Source organism: Ovis canadensis, chromosome 11 (assembly GCF_042477335.2).
Source record: "Ovis canadensis isolate MfBH-ARS-UI-01 breed Bighorn chromosome 11, ARS-UI_OviCan_v2, whole genome shotgun sequence".
In the NCBI taxonomy this organism is placed as follows: Eukaryota; Metazoa; Chordata; class Mammalia; order Artiodactyla; family Bovidae; genus Ovis; species Ovis canadensis.
In genome coordinates this window covers 23,024,381-23,042,873 of record NC_091255.1, presented here as the reverse complement: position 1 = coordinate 23,042,873, position 18,493 = coordinate 23,024,381, and the positions used below count along the sequence as shown (strand labels likewise).

The 18,493-nt window shown below is 54.8% G+C and overlaps 1 protein-coding gene across 3 annotated transcripts; it reads left to right on the top strand.

Moving 5' to 3' along the window:
• Positions 1-6,001: 6,001 nt before the first annotated feature.
• RASL10B (RAS like family 10 member B) lies at positions 6,002-17,860 on the top strand. Of its 3 annotated transcripts, XM_069602815.1 has the most exons (6): positions 6,086-6,207; positions 6,273-6,329; positions 8,992-9,099; positions 9,399-9,762; positions 14,710-14,834; positions 15,380-17,860. In XM_069602815.1, exons 4-6 carry the CDS (start codon positions 9,547-9,549, stop codon positions 15,648-15,650), a joined length of 612 nt encoding a protein of 203 aa, XP_069458916.1. In that variant the 5' UTR covers positions 6,086-6,207; positions 6,273-6,329; positions 8,992-9,099; positions 9,399-9,546; the 3' UTR covers positions 15,651-17,860. The 3 variants fall into 3 exon arrangements, with proteins under 3 accessions (XP_069458915.1, XP_069458917.1, XP_069458916.1); XM_069602814.1 differs by having other exon boundaries at positions 6,002-6,329; XM_069602816.1 differs by lacking the exon at positions 8,992-9,099 and having other exon boundaries at positions 6,085-6,207.
• Positions 17,861-18,493: the final 633 nt, after the last annotated feature.

Here is an 18,493-nt window from a genome sequence, read left to right as displayed (position 1 = left end):
ACCTGGCCTGTCTGCCAGCCCTCCGCTCCTTGGAGAGGCTCCCTCCCAGTTTGTCCCTGAGCAGCTGGAGAGGGATTCTGCTCCACAAGAAGGACCCCTCTCCTGAAGAGGCAGAGCCTGTCGCCTCCACCGCAGTGACCCTCGGGGCCCATTTGGAGCTTGGTCAAACGGGGGATGAGCGGAGGTTGCCCTGCAGTCCCCTGTCCGCCGCTGCAGCCTGTCTTCTGTAACGTCCCGGTGTCTCACGAAGGGCACGGCAAGCGCACACACACCCAGGACTCTTGCTGGTCAGAGATTCCCTGAGTGTCTGCCCTCGCCCGAGCCTGTTTTGTGTGTCTGTGTTGCGAACCTTGGGACTGGAGAGGAGGGGGAAGAGGGGTAAGTGTTGCCCTAAGAAAACTTATCATTCTTTTGTTGTTGGGATCTGTCCTGGGGGAGGGTGGAGGGCGGGGGAAGCTTGACTTTGTCTTCGTCAATAAACTCTCATTTACACAAAATGGAGTTTGTGCTGTGTACTTTGTTCCCAGAACTGACACTGGAGGACAGAACACAGCGGGCCAGGGGAAGGTTAGGTATTAATAACCATGCTATTAGAACTTGCCTTTTGGCTGCCCGGCCCTCCCGGGGGTTTAGCCAGATGAAATGTGGAGATGGGCCTGAGGAAGCACCACATGCCTCAGAGGCTCCTGTCTCCCCGGCGCCCGCTGCTGTCCCCACCACCATCACCACTCAGGCATCTCACTGCAGGCAGTGCTCCGAGGAACCAGTTCATCTTCCCTGGCAGGTCCCCTTCAGGACTCAAGCGGATGGGCCAGGGGCAGCCAGCCAGCCAGCCAGGCACGGGCAGAAGGAGTCCAGCAGAGCTTCTCGTCGGTGTCCTCTTACCCAAGACGTTTCACTAATCCATTTATAAAAAGCGTCTCGGATCTGCACTGGGGGCCTTCATGTTCCCAAATGGATAGAATTAATGCGCTTTCAATCAAGCTTCCCAAGGAGTTCAGATCAAATCCCCTGCATTTGTGTGGCTGGGGACTTGCGAGCCAGGTGTGGTCAGGCTGGAGGCCCTGGCCCTGCTTCTGATGAGTGGACAGCCTCTGAAGCCCCCCGCAGCCTGGCGTCGGGGAGCGAGGCTGCGGGGTCCCGTGCCCAGATGCCCTGAGCCTCAGACAGCGTAGGGAAGGTGCGCAGGGCTCCGCACAGTAACTGCTGCGGCTACGTGGATGCTCAGACACCATGAAAACTACCCTTCAGCAGCTAGGAGCTTGGGGTGTCACCACGTGCTGGCTACAGTTGGCCTGAGTTCCAACTGGAATAACTCTGGCAGGGAAGTGGGGTCAGGGTGGACTTTGTGGAGGTTCCGAGTCAGAGAAGAGAAGAGGGATAGGCCTTGCTGAGATCTGATTGGATTCACCAGCTAAGAATGTCAGTTTCGGCCAAGAAAATCCTTAGGGCAGAAGCTCTTAACTCTTGGGTCCACACTGATCACACCCCAGAGGTTTCATGAAAGGCTGACAATTCTTACCAATTGGGTAGGGCGTGGGACAGCCTGCATTTCAAAACATTCCCCAAGTGTTTCTAAAAGTTGCCACTCCCTGCCAGAGAAAGACACCTGTTTGCCTACTGCCTCTTCTGGAGTAACGGGATTCTTGTGGCAGCTGAAAAATGGCAAAGCACTCTGATGCACAAGTTGCCTGCCTGTCCCGTGAGTTTGAGAGTATCATCCCCATTTTTCAGCTGAGAGGAGGAAAAGCCACAGCTTCCCTTCATCCCACTCCTCTGAGCCACCAGGCCAAGGGCCAGCCTTGCTAAGCCCCTACATCCCAGTGCGGTTCAGTCTCCAGAAGCAGAGCACACTGGCGAGAGACCTCCACTTGAGATCGCCTGAGATCCTCCTCCTCCTGCCAAATGCCAAGTTAGGAAACACTGAGCTCTCAGGTGCATTGTTTCTGAGGCCACAGAAGAGCTGAGGACTCCAGGTTGGAGCCTTCCTACTCCCACCCCAGGCATTGATGCTTTTTCTGGTTTTGCTTGGACCCAGATTTCTTTTCCCTGCCACCCCCAGCTCCAGGAGGCAAGAGAGCCTGTTTATTTTAATACCTGGTGTGGCACTTGGGAAAGATCACACCTCCCCCGTTGTTACCCATTTCTATCTCCTGAACACTAATCCTAGAATCCCCACCAGCCCCCAGACATGTTATTAGCAACAAGGATGTTTCTTGAAAAGTTTCCGAGTTGGCTCCAAACTTGCTATCTTAGTTTCTCATTTAGCTTTTGCCCTGCCATTCTTGATGCCGCCAACAAGGGGAAGGCTAATTCAGGGATTGTTTAGACCCAGATGGACTTAATTTCCGGAAGTATCCTTTGAGACAGCACTGCCCCAACACTCTGGGGCTGAGAGAACTCCACTCCCCACCTTCTCCCACTGGGTAGGTGTTAGAGGAGAATGAGCAAGTCTAGCCTGTGGGTTCCCCTCTCTTGATTCATTCACTCTCCACTTACTGTTAAAGGCCCCAGGATCTGGCCAGACAGCCTCTGAAAGCCAGGGGGATCCTCAGCTCTGAGGGAGCAAGGGCGGAGTCCCACGTTCAGGTCTTTGTCCTCTGGGCGTCAGATGCTGTAGGTGGGTTCACACGTCCCATCCCTTGGAGTCTTCACCTCAGGCGTCTTCAGCTGAACCTGAGCCACAGACTATGGACAGAGCCTCTCGGGTTTTTTTCACCAAGGTAATCCTAACCATAGAGAAGAGTGAACAGGCTCCTAGGAGCGTACAATCCTTAGCCCAAAGTGACTCAGCGAACCAAAATGACTTTACCAATCAAATCTTAAATTCAGGCAAATTTTATATTTTATATTAATTGAATGGGTTGGGATTTAAGACATAATGTTTTAGGAACTTCTCTGGCCATCCAATGATTAAGACTCCATGCTCCCACTGCATGGGGCACAGGTTCAATTCCTAGACAGGGAACTAAGATCTTGCATCTGTGTGGTAAAAAAAACTCTCTCTCTCTCTCTCTCGCTATATATATATATATATATATATATATATATATATATGTATGTATATATAATATATATGTTGTTTAGTTGCTCAGTCATGTCTCTTTGCAACCCCATGGACTGTAGCATGCCAGGCTTCCCTGTCCATCACCAGCTCCCCGAGCTTGCTCAAACTCATGTCCATTGAGTCAGTGATGCCTTCCAACCATCTCCTCCTCTGTGGTCCCCTTCTCCTCCTGCCCTCAGTCTTTCCCAGCATCAGGGTCTTTTCCAATGAGTCGTCTTTTCGCATCAGGTGGCCAAAGTGCTGGAGCTTCAGCTTCAGCATCAGTCTTTCCAATGAATATTCAGGGCTGATCTCCTTTAGGATGGACTGGTTGGATCTCCTTGCATTTCAAGGGACTCTCAAGAGTCTTCTCCAACACCACAGTTCAAAAGCATCAATTCTTTGGCATTCAGCTTTCTTTATAGTCCAACTCACACATCCATACGTGACTACTGGAAAAACCATAGCCTTAACTAGACGGACCTTTGTAGGCAAAGTAACGTCTCTGCTTTTTAATATTGCTGTCTAGATTGGTCATAACTTTTCTTCCAAGGAGTAAACATCTTTTAATTTAATGGCTGTAGTCACCATATGCAGTGATTTTGGAGCCCCCAAAAATAAAGTCTGCCACTGTTTCCACTGTTTCTCCATTTGCCATGAAGTGATAGGACCGGATGCCATGATCTTTTTTTTCTGAATGTTGAGCTTTAACTCTTCACTCTCCTCTTTCACTTTCATCAAGAGACTCTTTAGTTCTTCACTTTCTGCCATAAAGGTGGTGTCATCTGCATATCTGAGGTTCTTGATATTTCTCCCAGCAATCTTGATTCCAGCTTTCATATAAAGCAATCCATACATTGTTTTAAATGACTTATCACTGCAAGCCAGTGTGAGGCCCCGTAATGAACCTGTGGCTCTGTGTTCCCCTAGGGGAGCTAAGCTGAGAATTCTGAAAAGCCTGGCTGCAAAGTGTGTGTGAGCATTGAATGATTTTTTGTTTCTAGGTTTCCTTGGGCTGAAACAGAACTAGAATGGACTTGGAGTAGACAAATTCTGAGATCCTTGGGCAGAGTAAGGATGAAATATTTTCAGAAATGGTGGGGGGACTGGTGGTGCCCTGGACAATTTAATCAAATTAAGAGTCTGTTGGTTGACCCCATTGCAATCCCATAGGGCCAGGGGACCTGACGTCACCAGAACAAAAGTGGCACTGGAAGAGGGGGTCCGTGCTCTTCTTGCCCCTGAATTTGCTTCTAGCTGCTGCCCTGACCCCTCTCAAAACCCTACCCCAGCACCTGGGAGCCATCCTAGCATAAATAGAAATGCTTTCCCAGGGGGTGGTTCAGCCTCCCTTTTAGTGGCTCTATCTGTAAAACTAAAGACAAACAAAAGGTCACACAGTGAGACTCCATGCCAGGCACTGCGTTGAGGACTCTACACACCACAGGCTCATTTGTGCCTTGGGGACAACTCCACTTTATAAATAAGGCATAGAGTTCAAAGAGGTCAAGTAATTTGCCTTCAGTCGCAGAGTAAGTGGTAGGGCCAAGATCTAAATCTAGACCTGCTTGATCTGAAGCCCAGGCTTGTAACCACTGTGCTCTCGGTCTGGACAGGAGGGGGAAGGGCAGCAACAGGGAGGGTGCTCAGCCCTCAGGGCAGAAGCTGGGGCCCACCTGCATACCAGAAAGTATAGAAAGTCACACAGTGGGAGATGCTGGGTCCAAGGGTAAAAACACTTCAGAGATTTCTCCCAGCTTCCTCCTCCTCCCTGCACCTGCATCGCTGACCAGGTTGCTGGCCTGCTTCAAAACTGTTCCATGTACCCCAGTGAGACAGGTCTAGATCCAAACTCCCTACCAGGCAACCAAGGCCTTTGTGACTTCACATCAACCAGCCTCTCAGCCTCCTTTTGTATTTCCAGCCCCCTCTGTCTGGTTCCTGTACTCCCTTCTCAAAGCCCTGGAATCGCCCCTAGATTCTCTGATCTGAAGCCTTCCTCGTCCATGCCCTCCCTGCCCTGGCAGCCCAATTCTACTTCTTTCAAGGCTCCTTCCCTGAATGTCGTCTCCCCTGAAGCCTCCGCGGACTCTTCTCACTGCTTGGCCAGTTCCCTCTGCCCTGCCCTCCGGACGTTGACTTTGCACACAGGGCACACGTGAGCGCCTTGTGTCTGCCTCTGGTCTCGGGGTTAAACTGAGCATCGGCCAAGTTCCTCAGTGGCTGCCCCGCTACAGACTCCCAATCTTTGATTCCGCATTTTACACTTCAGTAAGACCAGTCCACTCAGCCTCTCTCAGCCTCAACTATCTCACCTATAAAACGGAGGAAACAGAATCTACCTCGTAGTATTGAGAGGGTCAACTTGGAAGACACAGGCAAAGATGGGAGCCCACGGTTTGGCACATAGTACCTGATCTTAATTGTTAGCTGCCTATGATCAATGACCCTGACCACGATTTCTTTAGAATAAATATACAGGCGATTCTGCCCTGGACGTGGGCAAACGCCAGCATCTCCCCGTCTGCAGAGGAGAGGGGAGAAGTCGTTTCAGGGCATGGAGGTCACGCAATGGCTGAGGATGAGCTTTGTTTTACTGGCCTCTCTGCTCTTCTCTCACTGAGGCAGTGAAGGGTGAAAGTGACCACCCTTGGCGGTGACTATCTGCGGGGTGGAGGAGAGGAGGCTCGATGCCCTCTAGCACGCGGTGGGCGCCCATCCAGAACTGAACCGGGAAGGGTTAGAGGAGACCTACACCTGGGGTGTGTGGTGGGGGTGGGACGGTGGGGTGGGGCGGGATATGGAGAGAAGCAAGAGGAAGCAAGGGTCTTTAGGGCTTCTCCAGTCCCTTTTTTCCGCCTCTCCAGGTTGGAGTTAAACACATCGCAGGGAGAGTCAGAAGGGGTGAAGGTCGAGGCTCGGGATGAAGAATTGGTCCCGGGCCGCCCCGGTGCAGACGGCGGGCTCAGGGACCCAGCGGAAGGCCGGCCGGGCACGCCCCCCCGCCCCCCGCTCCGCGCCCGCCGCCGCCGCCTCCTCCCGGCGCGAGCGGGCGGCGCGCTCCGGAGGGAGAGCGGGGCCGGAGGAGGTTTGCTACCCCCTCGGCGACCAGCACCTGCCCCGCGCCGCCCCGCGCCCGCCCTGACTGGGCATTCGGGGGCGCCCGCACCTTTCTCCCCCCGGGCCGGGGAGCCAGCCAGGGGGCAGCGCCGGAGCCCGGGGGGAGCGCGGCCCCGCCGGCCGGCCGGCCCGCCCGGGCTGGGGGCAGCTAGGACGGCCCCGGGTAAGCGGTGGGAGGCTGGCGGGCCGCGGCCCGGCTGGGTCGGTGGGGGTGTGGAGGGGGGCCGGCCGGGCCGACGGGGGGCCAGGGACGCGGAGGGAGGAGGGGGCCGGCAGGCTGGCAGGGAAGCGGCGCGGGGCGGCCACGTGAGCGCTGGTGCGGGGGGTGGGGGGTGCCTGCGAGGTGCTGGAGGCGGAGAGCCGGCAGGGCTCCGGGCTCCCCCCGCCCCTCCGCTCCTACCAATCAGGTCGTAGGGAACCCAGCATCCTCCGACGCCCCCACGCACCCACCCACCCACTCCCACAGGAATGTGATGGGCACCAACAGCGGGCCGACGTGGTGCCTCGGTCCACAGGACTTGCAAACCCCCACCCCCCAACACGCCCTCAGCTTGGGGCTGGGACTCAGGTGTCCGGGCCCCCGGCAGGGGAACCAGAAGCAGGCTTTGGCCCCAGTGTCTGTCCCTGGGCGCCGTCTGCAGACTCACTGCAGAGCTCAGGCCTTGGGGAGGGAGGCTGAGGGGTGCCTGGGCCCTGCTTCTCTGGACAGTCCTCTTCCACCACCCCCTCCACACCCCGCTGCTGAGGATGTTGGATTAATAAACACTCAGACCCAGGACCCCTGTCTGGGAAGCGGGAGGGGGGCCTGGGTCACGTTTGAGTCAGGGATGGGACTACACTTGGGCCTGCTGGGCTCCAGGAGGCTGTCCCCAACCCAGGGCCCTCTCTCTGCACCCTGCTCCTTGGCTCCAGCACTGTTGTTCCGCTTTTATTCCCTAGCTCTTCCACCAGAAAGGGTTGATTTCAGGGCAAGGGAGTATGTTGTCCAGGAGAATCTGCAGGTAGGGTACAGCCTAGAGACCTCATAAGTTGCCACACCCAGGGGGAGGCTGAAAGTCTTCTCGCATCCTTTGCCCTCTCTTCTTCCCCTAAGATGCCCCCCTCCCCAGCGTGTGCTGGTTATATAATTAACCCAGCTGAGGCTCTCTGCCAAGCTGACAGGGTCCAGAGATGCCTGAGGGGCCCACGGCCCTGGAGGAGTTTAGGGGGAGGAGGGGCTGGGACTTCCCCATGTTGGGAGCTCACAGAAGTAGAGAAGCCCTTGTTGGGAAAAGGACACTGCATGGGGCAGGAAAGAGATGAGGGTCCTAGGCTTAACTGATGGCTCAACGGGCTACCTGGTCTTCACATCCCTGAATTTGTTTGTTTTCACCTTCAATAAAATGGGGGAGGATTGCACACACACTACATATATGTGAGCAGCAGTGAACAGTGGCCCATTGGGGATGGCTAGGAGGCCCCCCTGGGATCGTGGAAAGCCTTTGATGAACGAAGGGCCCCTCGTCCCTGTTTAGTGAGCACCTCCTCTGTGCAGGCACCGTGCATGCTCAACCTCACAACACCCTGTAAAGTTTCTTGCCCAAGATCACACTGTAGGTGAGGGGCAGAGCAGGGGATCCAAAGCTGGTGGGTCTCACCCCAAATCCGGCCCTTGGTTTACTCTGCTGTGTGTGCATATCCATGCCCAATGGATGGGGTCCTCTGAGCCAGGCCAGACTGAGGGACGTTCAGCTGTGAGCTGCGCACATGGGGAAAGGATACGCACCAACAGAGAAAGCATGCGTGTGTGCTGGAGGCTGTGGCCCTATCAGAGCCCAGCACACCCATCTCCCCCAGACCCATTTAGCAGACGGGAAGTCCCAGGCATATATACCTGCTTCCCTGGTCAGCATCCTCCACAAAAAGAGAGGGCACCTGGCTAAGAGGTTTACTTGAATTATTTCAGAAGTAGGGGCTCAGGACCCTACTTTATATGTGTGCAGAACATGGACAGGCCATCTGCCCTCTGCCCTGCAGCTAGGAAACATCAGAGCTGGGATTTATTCCCACACTAAACTCACTGGAAACTGAGCAACAAGGAGCTTGCTTGAAGCCATGGCAAGGTTCAACCCCAAAGCAGCCCTTTCCTGGCTACCTGCTGTGTGCCAGGCCTGCTGATCTCAAAGGTTGCCAGAAAATTAGACCCAGCCCTTGGCCTGTGGCCTTCGCCAACTAGAATCATTAAATTTGGAAGCTGGGAGTACTCCGACATTGTAGAAAGGAGTACATTGTAGAAAGCCTTTCTCAGCTGTGTGCCTTGGGCTCATGTCTTCTTCCCTCTGAGCCTTCTCTCTCTGAAGTGGGAATAACTACCACCTGAGAATATTGTATTGACTATGGATAACACTGGAAAAGACCTGGATGCTGGGAAGGATGGAAGGCAAAAGGAGAAGGGGGTGGCAGAGGATGAGATGGTTAGACAGCATCACTGACTCAATGGACATGAATTTGAGTAAACTCCAGGAGATAGTAGAGGACAGGGAAGCCTGGCGTGCTGCAGTCCATGGGGTTGCAGAGTCGGACATGACTTAGCCACTGAACAACACAGCAAAGATAACCACATGGGCGTGCTGACCTAGAGTAACCGCTCAACAAGTGTCACGCTCCAGAGCCAAAGCCATCCTTTAGTCCAGGGGTTCTCAGCAGGGGTTGAAGGTGGCAGATGGTGGGGAACACACTTTGGGTCATCATAGTCCCGAGAGCCTGCTGCTGGCAAGTACCTCCTGGCAGCCAGGCACGTAAAATGTCCTGCTCAGTAAAGAATTCTCTCTCCCCGAAAATGGCAGGAGCACCTCCACTGAGACACACTGGCCCAGTCTCACCCCTGAGGACGAGGAGACTGCAAGGTGTCGTCTTATCCTGGGCTCCGTGGGAAAGCTGGGGCTTGAAACAAGGCTAGTGCTCTTTCCACTCCCCTCTGCAGCCTTGCCTGGGGTTTGGGAGTCAGACTGGCCAAAAGTCAGGTCATAACACAGGTCGAGAAAGCTGATTCCCACTGATGGGATGGACGGCAGGGAGAATGGAGAAGGGAGGAGGGGAGGTTCTGGATAAATGGGATAGGAGTTCTGGAAAAAGGAGGGTGGGACATCCCAAGTGGCAGGAACAGCTCCAGCATGGTCCCCAAGGTGGAAAAATGCAGGAAATCTGTCCCAGGAGAAGCCAGCCCACCAAAGCCCGCCTTTCGTCCCCACAGGCCAGGTGGAGTCCGCAGAGGGCCCTGGGCAAGCAGGGGGCAGCGGTGATGGGTCCTGACGGTGGCTGAGCCCCCAGCCCCTGGAATATGCAGCCCGGGGGAGCCCCAGGCAGCGGCGAGGACGCGGTGGCGGAGCCGGGCGGGAGGCATGGTCTCCACCTACCGGGTGGCCGTGCTGGGGGCGCGAGGCGTGGGCAAGAGTGCCATCGTGCGCCAGTTCCTGTACAACGAGTTCAGCGAGGTCTGCGTGCCCACCACCGCCCGCCGCCTCTACCTGCCTGCTGTCGTCATGAACGGCCACGTGCACGACCTCCAGATCCTCGACTTCCCGCCCATCAGCGCCTTCCCGGTCAACACACTGCAGGTACGGGGGCATGGCGCGGGGCCCGGGTGGAGGAGGGGCTGGGCGCTGACCCTGCTGCCAGCTTTGAGAGCTCTGCACTTCACCACCCGCCACTCTGCTAAGAGCTTTGCCGGGATCCCATTCATTTGTGCACCGGTTCATCCAACAGATATTTGAGGAATGTGGCTCAGGTGGTAAAGAATCTGCCTGCAACACAGGAGACCCGGGTTCGATCCCTGGGTCGGGAGGATCCCCTGGAGAAGGGAATGGCAACCCACTCCAGTTATTTTTGCCTGGAGAGTTCCATGGACGGAGGAGCCTGACGGGCTACAGTGGAGTCGCAAAGAGTTGGACAGGACTGAGCGACTAACATTTTCAATGTGTGCCTGGCCCTGTGGTGGGCACTAGGGTCGAATAGGGCTCAAAACAGAGAGCACTTTGCTCTCAAGGAACTCGTAGTCTGGTGAGAAGACAAACAGGCAATTATGTTGATGACTGTCATGACTGGAGGGACACAGGGAACTAAGACAACCCTTATGGGGGCATTCATCCCACCAGGTGTGTCAGGCTGGGGGTCCTGGGAGGTGATGTCTCAGCTGGGTGGGATCTCGGCAGGTGAGGGCCAGTGGAGAGAAAGACAGAGAGCACCAGACGCCTATTAATATTCTGGGCTCTGCCTCCCATGGCCTCAGACCCACATCATCCATAGAAGAAAAGGCTGGGGACTGGGAAAGGTGTGTACTCAGAGGCTGGAGATCCCCACCAGGTCTCTTGCTCAAGGGCCTGTTCTCTTAGGTGATGCTCTGTCCTCTGAACTCAGAACTGGCCCCCGGGGCAGCCTTTCCTGCTGGGGTTGGATTCAGATGACCCCAGGGCCCCGGCTCACAGGGTCCCGTCTGCAGGCCTGGGTCCTCCTTCCCTCTCTCTAGGTCTAGCTTGAGAGGGGGTTGGGTTGGCTCACTGAAAAAGCCCCTGACCGGAATGCAGAGTTTCTCCAGGAAAGACAAACAGAGGAGGCCCAGAAGGCAAGGGCTGTAGCTTGGCCACTTGTCACTATGCAAATACAGTAATTTCTCAGATGGGGCTGGTGGGGGCAGGGGGAGGGGGAATCATACTTGGCATTGTCTCAGCAACTCCAGGCAGGAGGGCCTTGGCCCAACCTCTGGGACACCTATCTTTCCCAGGTCCAGGGGTGTCTGCATCAAAGACAAAAGCCTGGTCCACGCCTCAGCCCTGGGGGACACTGTGGTCAGGGCAGTGGGTTCAAGGCCAGATGTTCGTGTTCTCCTCCAAAGGAGGCTAACAGTAGCCCGAGTGAAAGCTTAGCTTCCACCCTAGTCCTGTGCGTTGAGCTGAGTTTATTTTTTTCACATTTTGTTGTGTGTTTTCATTTAACTTCAATTTCAGAATTGATAAGATCCAATTTAAAAGCCCAAACCTTATGTTTAAAAAACAAAAAGCACACTCAGAAATCTCAGCCCCATTGCTGCCCTCCACCCTGATTCTGGCTCCACTCTCTAGAGCCATTCTCATTGGTTTTTTAATTGATACTTCCAGTATTTCTTTATGCAAATAAGAAAACACATTCTTATTCCACTCCCCTTCTTGCATTAAAAAAAAAAACTATCCTGCACCTTGTTGTTGTTGTTGTTTTTTGGCTTGACATTATAACCTGGAGGTCTTTCCACATCAGTACTTAGAGATCTTTTCTTTATTTTTTTTTAAATTTTTTAAAGTATTTGTTTTCACTTGTCTTAGTGTTTTTAGCTGTACTTTTTCATGTTGTGTGTTGTTATTTTTTATTAGTTTATTTTAACTGGAGGCTAATTACAATATTGTAGTGGTTTTTTCTTCTTCATCCTTTTTTCACGGCTACACTGTATTCCATTGGAGACATATTAGTGGAATCCCCTCTTGCTGGACAGGTGGGCTGTTTCAAAATTTTTGCTTCAAAACAATGCCACAGTGAATAGGCTTGTAATAGTCATGTTGTACGTGTGTGTGTGTGTCACTCAGTCGTGTCCAGCTCTTTGCAGTGCTGTGGACTGCAGCCCACCGGGCCCCTTGGTCCATGAAATTCTGCAGGCAAGAATACTGGAGTGGGTTGCCATTTCCTTCTCCAGGGGATCTTCCCGACCCAAGGATCAAACCCAGGTCTCCTGTACTGCAAGCAGATTCTTTACTGTCTGAGCCACCAGGGAAGCCCCCATGTTGTACATAGGAAGGTATATGCGTGGAATCGATTTCTAGAAATGGCATTGCTAGGTCAAATAATAAATGCAATTGGAGTTTGAAAGGTGCCACATTCCCCTCCCCTTCTGTTGGGTTAGCCAAAGTTTGTCCATGTTTTCCCTTAAAATAGACAGATAACTCTAAGGTATTACGGAAAAACTCAAACAAACTTTTTGGCCAGCCTAATACAAAGGTACATATTTTGTGCTCCTTTGAGAGACGTTACATGAGCACTTGTTTCCCTAACGCCACCAGAGAGTGTATTGTCAAACTTTTGTATTTCTGATAGTCTGAAAAATGAGCTAGGATAGTCTCGGTGTACTTTTTATTTACATCTCTGATTATGAGCCAAGTTGAGCATCATCTCTCCATATGTTTGAGGGCCTTTGCTTTCCTTTATCTGAAAATTATCAATGCCTTCACCCATCTTTCTCTTGGATCACTGGCCTTTTTCTTCTTGGTGGACCCTGAGTTTTGGACTCTCCAAGGATGTCTAAGACTTCACCCCTGGAGCACAAGAAAGGGACATGGTACCAAGAAATGCTGAGACAGGATCCGGCATGCCCCAAGGAACAAATAGTAGAAATCCCAGGGGCTACTGTCTGCAAGTAAGAACACGTTCTTCCGCAATGCCAGATGAGAACCAGCCTAGGAGGGCGGCGTTTCTAGGGCCTGAGCCTCAGCTGTTGCTTCTGTGGTCCCTCTCCTCCTATCAGAGAAGGGAGTGGAGGTTAGAGGGTATGTGCAACGCACCAAAGGAGTGAGCAGCAAATGCATGGCTGGCACCCAGGTGGCTCCCGCAGCTCCCATGTCCTTGGAACTGGACTCAGTTTCCATAGCTCCTTCCCTGTCTTGACACAGCCCCAAGATGGCCCTTTACCATCTGGAATGATTCATGGAGCTAGCTGGAAGGCAGGCTGAGCTTTCTTGCTTGCTCCCTTCAATCAGGGGTGAAGGGACAACCCAGCCAATCAGGAGGCTTCTTCCCCTGCCTCTTTGGACCCCCAGAGAGGAGTGGGTGGGAGGCAGCCTGGGAGGCAGCCTGGAAGGCCCCCTTGAGGAGGTAGCAGGTTGGGGGGAGCAGTGGGACTATCACCCTCGAAGGCTGGCAGCTGTTCCCTCTCCCCAGCAGAGAGCTGTTCCCTCTCTGCCTGTTTCCCCATCCCTCCCACTTCCCACTGATTACTACTCCTTGCAGTGGGATGGGGGAGGAATGGCAAACACACAGGGTCCCAGCCTCCCAGAGGTCCCCATGTCCAGTGGACTACAGTCTATCCTGGCCTGAGAAGCGAGTTCCTGGTTTCCTGTGGTTTCAGATTTGTCCTCAGCATCTTCCCCCCACTCCCCCACCCCCCCGCACCAAAGTTAAAACTCAGCACAAACAAAAGATGCCACATCATCCCCCTGGAGAAATCCACTGCAGCAGCTTCTAAGCCTTTGAGTTGGGAAGTGCTTGTCTGGAGTCAGACTTAACTCTCCCCCACTGTCGCCCAAGCCTCTCCCCTTTTCATCCTTCTCTGCAGTGTAGAGCCTACTGCAGTCCTCCAAGCCTGGTCCCTACCCCAGTTCAGCTCATAAGCTGGTGCCGGAGACAGGCCTGCACCTCCCTCTTGTCTTTTCCTGGGCTCTGGTTCCTAGAGAAAACCCTCATCCTCCTTGTCCTGGGAGGTCTCTGCCTTGCCAAGCTTCCAGGAGCCCCTCCTTTCCACACATTGGCTGCCTTCTGCTGCCCTTGCAGTTCTCATGTGCTGGCAGGTTAATTGGCTAATTAATCTCTTAAGGAATCTTCCCTTTAGTGCACTCAGCCTTGCCAGGGGCCTGTTCAACTTGAGCTGCAGCCCTTTCCAGGAGAATTTGCCACTGGTGTTCAGGAAGTTCCATCTCCCTGGAGCTGCCCTGTGGCCCTGGTCTAAATCAGCCCCCAGTAGGCATCCGGTCTCAACCTTTTTCACCTCAGGGCTGCTGCTTCTCAACCTTCAAGCCAGAAGCAAACAGAAGGGGCACCTCAGGCAGCAACCTATGGGCAGCATTACAGGCAGGAATTGGGTCCAGGTGGGGTTCAGGACCATGGAGAGTTCTCCAGCCTAGGCTGTGCCATCCTAGAGCCTGCTAAGAGCCTACAGGTGTGAGGCCCTGATGGGAAAGGGGAGGAGGTATGTAAAAATGAGGAAGGCTGGGTTCTGGTCCTCTCAGGAGCTCACAACAGAATGGGGGACTTAGGGATGGAGAAGGTATAGAGCTATTGCTCTGACCAAGGTATCATGCAGCTGTTCTAAGAACATAGAAGGTGAAAAGAATAGTCCCTTACTTGCAGGAAGGGTTCTTGGAGGAGGAGGAGGCATCTGTTCTGAGGCCTGGGGAGACAGGATTTCAACAGGTCCAACAACTAGCTCAAGGCTGCGCTCTTAGAGGCATTTAATAAATGTGATCGAATAAAGGACTAGATGGACAGATTGGGGCTCAAAATGGGACCAGAGAGAACTCAGCCCCAGGCATGCATGGGACAGACAGTGGCCCTGGGAGTCGGCAGTGTGAACTGACCTGTCCTGGCTTTGAGGTGGGGGAGGGGTAGCACTGAGCACTTGGATTCTGCCCTGGGCCTGGCCTGGAGACAGGGGAGTGTGGAAGGTTTAGGGTGCAGTGGCAGCTGAGAGTCCTGCATATCGCTGGAGGTGGCAGGGGGCACAGGGGGCCCTCATGGCTGCTCTGACCTTGCTGTGGTTGGGGGTGTTGCAGGAATGGGCAGACACCTGCTGCAGGGGACTCCGGAGTGTCCACGCCTACATCCTGGTCTACGACATCTGCTGCTTTGACAGCTTTGAGTACGTCAAGACCATCCGCCAGCAGATCCTAGAGACAAGGTGAGGGGCTGAGATACACTCCACTGCCACTTAAGTGGATGCCCCCGTGCCAGCCACTTCCTGTGAAAAGGAATGTCTGGTTCCCACACATAGAGTTAAACACGCACCCACTCCATTTTGCTGTCCCTGTTTCTGTTAACCCCTTTTGGGACCCATACCATGGGCTGGCTAGTTAAGATCAGAGGCTCCGGAAAGGAGACTTCCAGGGCTGCATAACTAAGCCAGCCTCAGCTTCCTCATCTGTACAATAGGGAGAACATTATTATTACGAATGCTCTGCAGCATGCTGGATGTAAGTTTCCCCACCAGGGATCGAACCCATGCCCCTGCATTGGGAGTGGGAGTCTTAACCACTGGGCCACCAGGGAAGTCCCGGGGAGAACATAAATAACCTATCTTTTTTATGCCAGTCATAGCGCGGCGCCTGGAACAGAGGGATGGTAGCAGTTAACAGGGATCAGGCACAGCCCACCCTACCTTAGGTCCGGGGGTTGTGAGACGAGAGACGGTGGGGTGCTGAGCGGGCTTCCCACCTCACCCTGCAGGGTGATCGGCACCTCAGAGACACCCATCATCATCGTGGGCAACAAGCGGGACCTGCAGCGTGGACGCGTGATCCCGCGCTGGAACGTGTCCCACCTGGTGCGCAAGACCTGGAAGTGCGGCTACGTGGAGTGCTCGGCCAAGTACAACTGGCACATCCTCCTGCTCTTCAGCGAGCTGCTCAAGAGCGTGGGCTGCGCGCGCTGCAAGCACGTGCATGCCGCCCTGCGCTTCCAGGGCGCGCTGCGCCGCAACCGCTGCGCCGTCATGTGACGCGGCTGGGCGTGGGGCGGGAGAGAACTCCGACGGCCGGCGGAGCTTGGGGCCTGCGACGCCCCCGCGGCCACGCACCTCCCCCGGGGAGGGGGAAGAGGCCGAGGGCGGCGAGAGGGAGTGTCCCCGTCACCACCCGGTCCGCTCCGCTCCTCTCCGCCCCGGGATGGCTGCCTCCAGTGCTGTAGCTCCTGCGGTTCCCGGCCCGGCCCCAGGGGCGCCCCGTCCTCCGGGATCGGGATCGGGGTGTGCGCGCGGGACACGCAGGGTGGGGGTGGGGTGGTGCTGCCTTGGCCGGACCCCCACCCCCACACACACCCGTCTTCTCCAGAGAGTGTGTGTGGTGTCTTGTCATCGCTCCGCGTCGTCTTTCCCCGTGTCTCTATGTCTGTCTGTCCGCCCACGCGTCTGTTGGTTCCCCACCCTCTCCACCTTCCAGCTTCGTTCACAGGGCTCTCATTTCATCCATCCCCTTGTCGCGGATCCTGGCAGCTTCTTGGTGAGGCCAGCCTTCTGACCGTCAGCATCACCGGCACAGGGCAGAGAGATGCGGGTGGCCCACGGACCACAACTGGGGTCCGAGGGTTGAGGTCCTAAGGTCCGTCAGGGGGAGAAGGCTGAGCTCTCCCCCTTCCAGGGAGACCTCCCCGCCCAACAGCCCCCCCAGAGACACAACAACCTACCTTCCAGCCTTAACTTGATGGTCCGTCCCTGCCGGGTGCCCCTCACCCTCTTCCTGACCCTAAAGCCAGCTCACCCCCTGGGTTAAAAAAAAAATTTTTTTTTTTTCTTCTTGACAGAATGTGGAGAGGGAATGCCCCAAATGATAGATTTATTTACATGATGCCAGCTTCCAGCCCTCTATTCCCTTCTGGGTTGGGTGGTCTGCCAGATGGGGGGTGTGGGGGGAGGGGCTGGTGGTGGGCGGATTGAGGGAGCAGTCAGGTTATTTCAGCGAAGACTCTTGTTTATTTCCCCATCTGACCCCAAGCTGACTGCCCCAGACCCTGCCTGCCTTGAATCTCAGACTACCCTGATTAATCTGGGAAGGGGCAGAGCCACCAAACGAATTACGCACCCCCCCTGCTCCCGTGCTTGGGGGCGATAATGCCGGCATCCCTACCCCCAGACGGAGGCCCTTGGGATCTGATGCCCCCTTGTCCCGACACCTGATGATATTATGCCCTGACCTGCTCCACCCTGTTTTCTCCAGCTGCCTGGCCAGTTTCTACCTCTCGTCACCAGAGCTGATCACTGTCAGTTTTGTACCGACTTAGAAATAACAAAAGAAATGAAGACCTGAGTGGCCTGAGGAGATTACTGGGGGACTTGGAGGGCGGGAGAAATGGTGTGAGGCCCCCTGCCTCCGGGCCAAGGTCTTGAGGCTGAGCCCTCAGCCCTGCTCTGGTGGGAAGATAGCAAGGTCCCTTGTTAGGAGAGAGACAGAACAAGCTAGCTCCGAGGTAGCCGAGCTGTGGCATACAGACCAGGACACCAGGCAGCCCAGGGTGATGATGAAGAGGAGTCTGGGGATGGGGTCATGGGTGGCAAACTTAGCATCCAGATCCAGTGTGAGAGGGAAGCTTTGATTCTTTCTTCCACTTCCCCAGGTGATGCCCCCTGCGCTCTCTGGGGTTAACGCAGCTCCACCGTGACTGCCCTGACTTTGGGCAGTCCAGTATCAGGGCTCTGGTCCCTGCTGTGCTGCGTGACTTTGGGCAAGTGACTCTCCCTCTCTGAGCCGCCCTCTGAAGCAGAGGAGGTGGCTCCCCTCCCCCACACCTTGGAGTGGCTGGGAGGGTAAAGAAGAGGGACTGCCCCCTTGCTCCCCTACATCCTTGCCCTCTGACTCACCAGGGGCATGGGTGAGGGAGGGCAGCATCTCACCTGCCCTGCTGCCATTACCCCCAGCTCTGGGGCACCTAAAGTAAGGGTGAGGGACCCAGGCCTCTGGCTGGCCCCCATTGGAGCAGTTGGAATGTATCGCCTGGCCGGCCCCCCCTTACCCACCCTCCCACCCCTCACTACACCCCCAGATCTTTGATTTTGATTCCTTCTGCTCCCATTCTGAGTCTCTGTCCTCCTCCCTGAACCCCTCCCTCCCCAGGGTTTCCCACCACAGGGTCTGGAAGTGTGTGTGACGCCCATTGCGCTGTGATCGGAAGTCAGATTAAAAATCAGGGAGTGTTTTCCCTCGTTTCTGTACCAAAGTGTCGGCTCAGTTCCTGCCTTGGGGACGAAAGGGCTCCCTACGGGGTCTGCCTTCTGAGCTCTAGGTGATGAGGTGGCCTCAATCCTAAAGCCCAGGTCAACCAGGAGAACAAAGGGAAAGGGGGAGTTGGGATGCATCTCTCTCCATCTACCCCACCTTGAAACCCTCCAACTGATCAAAACCATTCAGAGGATAACATTCTTTCTGCCACCTTCTTGGGAAAACTTTTGTAAGTGGACTCAGGCCCAGCTTCTGGTTTTGTGTCTTCCTCCCACTCAGGGGTGAGGTGCTAACTCCATGGGTGTAGTTGTGTTAAAGAATGCTCTCAACCATCCCTCTTGACTCGGTGATCTCAGCTCCCAACCACCAGGGTAGAGTTTTGAAGTCACACATGCTAAGTGCTAAGTTGCTTCTGTCATGTCGGACTGCGACCCTATGGACCGTAGCCCGCCAGGTTCTTCTGTCCGTAGGATTCTCCAGGCAAGGATACTGGACTGGGTTGCCATTCCCTATTCCAAGGGATCTTCCAGACCCAGGGGTTGAACCTATGTCCCTTAGTCTCCTGCGTTGTCAGGTGGATTCTTTACCACTAGCACCAAGCCCCATAGGAGCCTGTATGGGGCAACCTTGT